The sequence below is a fragment of the Mizuhopecten yessoensis genome, unplaced genomic scaffold (genome assembly GCF_002113885.1).
Source record: "Mizuhopecten yessoensis strain PY_sf001 unplaced genomic scaffold, ASM211388v2 scaffold10951, whole genome shotgun sequence".
Lineage (NCBI taxonomy): Eukaryota > Metazoa > Mollusca > Bivalvia > Pectinida > Pectinidae > Mizuhopecten > Mizuhopecten yessoensis.
The window spans coordinates 165,778-174,299 of NW_018408803.1; the positions used below are offsets into that span (position 1 = coordinate 165,778).

Sequence of the window (8,522 nt, forward strand, 5' to 3'; positions counted from 1 at the left end):
TGACTCTGTGATCGTGTAAGGCCAGTTCCCGGTGGTTAGGGAAGGTGCATTGATACACAGAGAGGACCTACGAGATTCCCCAGGCCAAGTCTCTGGGGGGGGCATCTAAGGTATATGAGGGGAAATACTGCCTTATTGGCAAGCTAGCTCTTCCAGTGATGTGGTATTACCCGCAGACCCGCTCACTAGTTCAGCAATGTCGAGTGTGGTTAGTAGCTGGATGGGTGACCGCACGCATGTTACATTTGGTGGCAACTAATGACTCTGTGATCGTGTAAGGTTAGTTCCCGGTGGTTAGGGAAGGTGCATTGATACACAGAGAGGACCTACGAGATTCCCCAGGCCAAGTCTCTGGGGGGGGGGCATCTAAGGTATATGAGGGGAAATACTGCCTTACTGGCAAGCTAGCTCTTCCAGTGATGCGGTATTACCCGCGGACCCGCTCACTTGTTCAGCAATGTCGAGTGTGGTCAGTAGTTGGCATGAATGGGTTGCTATTCGCACGTTACAGAATGTAAATCGTTTTAAAATGTAACCTTGGTATCCACTGTTGTAGATAAATATCCTATTTTATTTCTGAATACTTCTTCTGTATGTATCCCACCAAGTATGTAACCACCACTCATTATACTGCCAATTCTCACCAATGATGGCAGTATCACAAGGTCAGTGTATAACAAGGTATATTGCCGCCATATGTCTGGTGAAATATCGCTATTATAAAGGGGTTTGGTAACACATGGAGAGAGAAATACAAAGATATTGATAAGGAAAAGGGAAAATTTTAACATTTTGGCCGTAAGTAATCACAAGGTGACCAATGTCAATAATTTGAGGTTCTTATATACCACTTTATCACAACCTAGTTTGTAGGTCGTCTCAAAGCGGTTCACAAATTATTATCCGTGGTTAGGAACATTATAATAATGTTTTACTGTATATGTGTATAACTGCTACTAAAGTGAATATATTTCTTGTATTTCCAGATCTGCTATTTCATCGGTATTTTGGTTCTGTCCTACGCTGCTGCATACATCGTATCTATGGCAGTAGAGGCTCCGATGATTGGTCTGGAAAAAATCCTCATACCGCTCCTGAAGAACCGTGTTATCAGATGTTCAAGCTTTTCCTCCTGATTCACTTTCGTTATAAGAGAAAATCAAGACAATTTCCATCTGAGTTTTAGCCTGTATTATGTAACAAATTAAGGTCAATCTTCAATTTCATTGTACAGATATTTTTGAAATCATTAAAATTGTAAGCAAAATAAACATGTGTATGATATTCAAAACCATACAATCAGATAATATACACAAAAACACAGTGTCATAATATTTCTGAACTTTATTTTCAGAAGAAATTAATTTGAACATTTGACTTCTATAGTTTGACTTATGTAATCAAGTTAATTAATTCAAATCATCTGAATAAATTTATATGCTGATGTCCTGATTTTGAATATGAAATTTAACAATAATCTGAATTAAAATGTATCATTTTTATGTATTTTATTTTTAGAAATAATAATACAATCAGTCATGTAATAATAACATGTTTTCAACTTCTAAAGATCATTTGAAGAAACACGATTTTTATGATGAAAGTCAAAAATCTATACGAACATGTCTTTATAGCATACCTTTTTGTTTTTAAATTCAAAAGGAAAGTGATTTTAAATGTATATAAATTTTAGATAAATCTGAACTCTCAGATTCTATCATTTGAATGCACAAAATTTGCATATCATATATAGCTTTCATAATTATTTGTAAAATAACTGGAATAATATATATAATTATATTTATATACATAATTCAAATAATCAATTGAATTTTGATAGAAAATATTATACAGTGACTTGATAATTACATTCCATCGAAAACAAATTGTTTATTGTATATTTTATACATTGATACAGAAATGTTGTACCATGTAAACAGAAAACCATCAATCATGTTCAAATGTAAACAATTAATTGAAAGCTTAACCTGTGTTATTGTGAAACCTGTTTAATCAGACGTTCAATCATGTTCAAATGTAAACAGTTAATTGTAAGCTTAACCTGTGTTATTGTGAAACCTGTATAATCAGACCTTCAATCATGTCCAAATGTAAACATTATTGGTAAGCTTTACCTGTATTGGAAAACCAAGATGGATGGCAGGTGGTCATATTGAACTTGGGAGTAACAGATTTTTAGCCCTATTGCTCAAAAAGCATTGGAGGGATCTTTTTCAAATTTCACATAAGGGTTCCTCTTGGTTCTTAATTTTTGGACTGATCTGAAAACCAAGATGCAAACAGGTGGCCATCTTGCTACAGTTTAAGTTTGTTATCAGTATTTCTCAGAATGTTTTGGAAGACTTGGTCCTGAGTTGTATGTGCATGTTAACTTCTGAGGTTGATCAAAAGACTGATTAAGATGGCGGACAGGCAAACTGATCAAACTGACATAGAACTAACGAAGATGGTACAATGGTGGGCACCTCTGGGATCTCTTGTTAAATGAATCAGAATTGAATAAGCTGAATGTTTTTGACCTCGGGACTTATTTCAGGACTATGTTGGCCCTCAGGGCTTATTTCAGGATAATGTTGGCCGTCTGGACTTACAATGTATTTCAGGATTATGTTGGCCCTATGGTCTTGTTTCAGGATTAAGTTGGCCCTCTGGACTTGTTTAAGGATAATGTTGGCCCTCTGGACTTATTTCAGGATAATGTTGGCCCTCAGGGCTTATTTCAGGATTATGTTGGCCCTATGGTCTTGTTTCAGGATTAAGTTGGCCCTCTCGACTTATTTCAGGATTATGTTGGCCCTCTGGACTTATTTCAGGATTATGTTGGCACTCTGGACTTATTTCAGGTTAATGTTGGCCCTCTGGACTTATTTCAGGATTATGTTGGCCCTCTGGACTTATTTCAGGACTACATTTGTCCTTATGCCTCAGTTGGGATTATGTTACAGAATCTTAGCTCTCGACTGAGATAACCCGACCTCGCTCAGTTACAGGTAATACATTTTATTAGTGTGTCTTACATTGCTAGTGCCTTTAAATGAAATTAATGTACATATATTAACCAGGAACAACTTATTATTTCACGATTTACCTTTACAAAGTTTTTGTTGTGACAGATTTTAATAGTACGTAGGATTACGGTCGCCTTCTAGCTTCGAGCTCTAAGGTCTAATTTCCCTTTAGCTCAGTGGTACAATCCAACTAGGAACCTAGGGGTCACGGGTTCAATCCCAGGTGGAAGCACACTATTTTCCAGGATAAAGTCTTAATTCTACAATATACTTTCCATAAAGATGTCTTTTTTCAGCAAATTAGAAACGTTAATTTGAATTCAATATGAATTCAGAATATGGAAATTGCTGTCAGGTTTTTGCTTTGGAATACTTGTTGACCCATAATTTTCTCATGTCCAAAGTTTTGTACCAAGGACAGAATCAGATGGGACAGAGACTACTTCAGTCCTCATGAAGATTCGTCTATGTTCGATGATATATCAAGCTTGTTGTATTTGATACAGATACAGACTATGTCCTCAATTGTTGTATTATTCTTTAAGCATTATTTTTATTTGTTAGCAGTATCTGGTACATATGCAAGACCACACACTTGTGTTTTTCTAACGAATTAGAAAGCACAAGTTTATTGCACGGACGAATATATTCAAGAGTGTGAATATATACGTCCGCACAATAAATTAGCGCTTTCTGATTCATTAGAAAAACACAAGTGTGTGGTCTTGCTTTTATCACATTCCTTCCGTATTTGGTAGAGATCGATACAAAGATTTTATAAACTTTGATATTTTTTGCAAATACCGGAAACTTTTCAGTTCGCCATGACAAGGGGATTCCCATAAAAAGTAGTTCCGGCTAGCATGGTGATAAAACACTTGTATCACACATGTTTGATACAAACCGACAGAAAGCCTCAACAGAAATTTGTTGTATTACTATTGTAAGATTACATAGGTATGTGATAAACAGATTTCACAAGTACCCGCTCCTAAATTGACCAAACAATTAATCATGAGAATGTTATTATTTTATGGGCTATATATATTTTGTTTGAAAGCTTAGTATTAATTATGTAGTGAAAAGTGGGTTTTTTTCACCTCTTGGTTTTTAACTTTAGTGATGAAATATTAAGTGAATGAATCGCCAAAATATCTTCAAATCTAGAAAAGATTTTAGTGTAAATGTGGAATTTAAACATTTAAATTGAACCTTCTCAGAGAAGTTTCGTGATATTGCGGCGTGGTATGGTAAATTATGCATAATAATATTATTCTCCACAGTTTGTTTAATTATTATTAAAACATTTCCATATTGTATATTTTATGTTTATTTGTTTAAATGATTTTATATATCCATATATTCTACCTTAATAATCAACCGGAGACCCCTGGACCAAGAATCAGGGTTTGATATTGACGTGGCCGTATATTGTAAATGATATTATATCAACTATAATGACTGTGGTCTAACTAGAGTACGTGGAAAGAAACAGGCAGTTACGATGCTCATGTCTGGCCACTATGGTACAACCTACCGATTTCCTTTGGTCGGACCAGAGCAACTAGTTGTCGTCTGTGCATGCCTGATTATTTGAAAGCAAGGCAGTGATTGGTTGTTGTTTAACAGCATGTGTAAGCACATTAGGTGTAACAGCCCGACTATGGTAAATGGCTGATGATGGAAATCACCCTATCGTATACTACACTCTGTCAGCGGTTATTAGTAATATCAGCATTATGAACAGGAACACTTTGGTCTCAAATAACTGATGCACTAGTTAGAATCAGTTGTACTTTAAGTAGAATAAGAATAACTTGTGAACTGGGCAGATAGAAATTAGACAGAAGTGTGGCCTATGCACAGCTAGTAATATGATAAAATACATACACGGTGGCGGAGTGGTTAAGGCGTCTGACCGTCTGAATCAATATAGCCCTCCACCACTGGGTCGCGGGTTCAAGGCCTAAGTGGTGCAGTCGCCAGGTACTGGCCGCAGGTCAATGGTTTTTCTCTAGGAACTCCAGCTCTCCTCCATCAAAACCGGGCACATCCTTAAATGACCATAGCTGTTAATAGGACATAAAACACAAACAAACCCAACCAGGCTACAATCACAGTGTTGTTTGTTGTCTCCGTTACCATGGTAATTGTACTGATCCCCCCATTCTATACATAAGAATGATATAGAATACTTTGCTCTCTCATAGAAAATATAACTATGTACTGTTTCTATTACATTTTTTCGTATATTTATTTTCTGAAGTGCACAATTACACTATTTATGATTCAAGATAGAAAATTTACTATAGATTGAGGAGATATGCTTTAACATCAGCATATAATTAATTCGCTAATAACTGGATTTCTGTTTTATATTTTGTGACGTAGGATTGTTTAATGGTAACTGTTTTTCTCTGCCCTAGCTATATGCTGTAATTTATAATTGTTCATATTTGTGTCTTGATAACGGGGCAGTCTTGACAAATTTGTTTGTCGCTGTTCACGGTGAGGATCTGTATGCGCCATGTCCTGTGGTCTGGTACTTTGTATTTGTAAGCGCCATTGCTAGTTTTTGCGTATATGAATGTTTTGTTCTTAATTCATTGTATAGCGAATCTGTATTGGTTGTGATATTTCTTTTAGTTTGTACCAATAGGCAGATTGATTAAGTACACAAAGAAAAAATTGATTGGCTTTTAGGAAATAGTTGCCTTTCTGGAACAGATGATTTCACTTCAGATTATTTTACATGTTGTCTTTCCTTTTGTTTCGGTGTCTCCTCCTTTACTGTTTTTGTTTATCTTGAGTTCTGAATTTGTCCCGGTGTATTGTTTCTGTAGTATTCAGGTTTGCTATTTTTACTTTTAATCTCGTACGGAGCCACTACAATATAAAGCTGATATCAGTTGTTTTTATGACATTCGGTCCTCAACAGTCAATGCTTGTATTTTATGGGAAGCATCCAGATTATTATGGCACTGAATTTTTTTTCTAATAAAGGAGAATGTTTTTCCCATAAAGTGACTCATAGAAGATCTGTCTTTATGTGCTTTCTGATATAGTTGATGTTCAGAGATATGAATGACTTACAGAAGACACAAAATTTGTGATGTTTTTAGTTTAAAGATAAAAGGTAATTAACATCATATATCTGTGATATGTGTAAGAGCTACACCCCCCCTAATTACAACTTTCGTTATACAGTCACCTTTACCTGACTAGAAGTTATATCTATCAGGTGTGTGATCTATTTATATAACACCAAAAATACCATACGCTATTATTCACATTGACATAAACTATTTGGTCTGAACTGAAGTTTCTGTTTTAAGAAAGCAAATGATTTTGAGTACTACTTCAAGAGTTCATTCGCGATAACTCGGATTTTAGTGTTATAGGTAAATATTCCTCACAAATTTCTTCGGTTTAAGATTTGGTTGTTCGAAAATTATTTTCTGAAATCCTAAAACAATATGTAAATTTCAGTTTATTAATATCGGAAATGACTTATGGAATGCAATGGTGTGTCATATGTCAACATATTTGGTAGAAAAATGAAGATATAGGTTTTGTTTCTGTGACCTCATCGATCCCTGGTTGCAGAATAACAAGTTTTTGTTATAAAATAGATGACTTACATCATAGCTACAGTGGCTGATGATCTAACACTGAGCAATGAATCCTATACAATAAGGTAGCTGTTTGGTAATTTACAAAATCAACTAATAATAATCTTAAATAACAAGCTAAAGTGGAAAATTCTTCTTAAAAGATTCTTGAATCTCATATGAATGAAAGTAAATTTAAGGTATGTTTTATTAAAACACCTATGATTTAAGAAAATATTTCATTAAACAAATTTTTCCATGTAATTCTTGAAGTCTTAAAAAATTGCCATTTTGGCCACACATAGGACGCACATGCATTCACACATAGCTTTACCATAAAAAGATCAAATTAATTGTTAAATGAACTATAACCTGGTAATCAAGTCCAGCACAGGGGCCTGATAATTTGTAACAGCTATATTTGGACCTAAACTACCAAAAATTGGTCTAAACTCCCCAAATGTGTAAAAGTACTCTTAACACCTTAGATTAGGTCCAAATACATATAGCTGTAACAAATGACTTTACAGCCACATCGGTTCAGTACAGTACCTTGCACACATTTTCACACGAGTTTACGTTTGATAAAGTCTATGTAAGTAGGAAAAAAATAGTTTACTGTAGTTAATATGTGTATACACATTTGCTGGACATTCATTCCACCTCAGGACACTAATTGTCTACACTCGATAACCCAGATATACAACGTCATTATAACAATATTCAACTGTAATATTTATTTGTTTGAATGTATTTTATTTCACAACTGATGCCAGGTAAACTTATTTTGTATGTTAAACCAAGCAGTGGATAAGTGTTTGTCAAATATCCTCAATCAAACTAAGGCTAACTCTTCATAAACAATTCTGGAATATATCTTTACATATATCTTATATTTTTATTAATAAAAGCATTGTTTACTTTTCTTTTGTTGGCTTTGATTGTATATTTGTGATCAGTATAGGAGATCAACTCAAGATGCAGATTTGTTTAAAACAGAAAACACAGCTAACTACACACATATGCTGATATCAATTGTACAGGTATGCCTTACTCCGTAAACCTGTGTATAGCCTCATTATTATCGTCCAAAGATCGATTGCATTAGAGAGATAAAATCTGGCATACGTGACATTTTATCCGTCTGCAATTGTCAGAATGTTTTGGCAAAGTTTGACACAATAAACACCAAACTAATGTATTGCTATACTTAATTTATTGCTAGTTTTATGGCTTTTAGCTAGGTGTTATAGCTAGATGTATGATTTTTAGCTATGTGGTTTAGCTACATTTATGTCTTATTGCTAGGTGTTAAGATGTACGGCTTATTGCTAGGTGTTATAGCTAGATTTACGGTTTATTGCTAGGTGTTATAGCTAGATTTACGGCTTATTGCTAGGTGTTATAGCTAGATTTACGGCTTATTCCTAGGTGTTATAGCTAGATTTACGGCTTATTCCTAGGTGTTATAGCTAGATTGATGGCTTATTGCTAGGTGTTATAGCTAGATTTACGGCTTATTGCTAGGTGTTATAGCTGGATTTTCGGGTTATAGCTAGATTGATGGCTTATTGCTAGTTGTTCTAGCCAGATTGATGGCTTATTGCTAGGTGTTATAGCTAGATTGATGGCTTATTGCTAGGTGTTATAGCTAGATTGATGGCTTATTGCTAGTTGTTCTAGCTAGATTGATGGCTTATTGCTAGGTGTTATAGCTAGATTGATGGCTTATTGCTAGTTGTTCTAGCTAGATTTACGGCTTATTGCTAGGTGTTATAGCTAGATTGATGGCTTATTGCTAGGTGTTATAGCTAGATTTACGGCTTATTGCTAGGTGTTATAGCTAGATTTACGGCTTATTGCTAGGTGTTATAGCTAGATT

The 8,522-nt window shown here is 34.8% G+C and overlaps 1 protein-coding gene across 2 annotated transcripts in view; it reads left to right on the top strand.

The window, feature by feature from the left end:
* Positions 1–3,647, top strand: part of LOC110464008 (nose resistant to fluoxetine protein 6-like) — a 35,498-nt gene extending 31,851 nt beyond the window's left edge. For both annotated transcript variants that reach the window (XM_021519012.1, XM_021519013.1), the window contains one exon: positions 987–3,647. In XM_021519012.1, the coding sequence (XP_021374687.1) occupies positions 987–1,136 (150 nt within the window). In that variant the 3' untranslated portion in view covers positions 1,137–3,647. The remainder of the gene's footprint in view (positions 1–986) is intronic.
* The last annotated feature ends 4,875 nt before the right edge of the window (positions 3,648–8,522 follow it).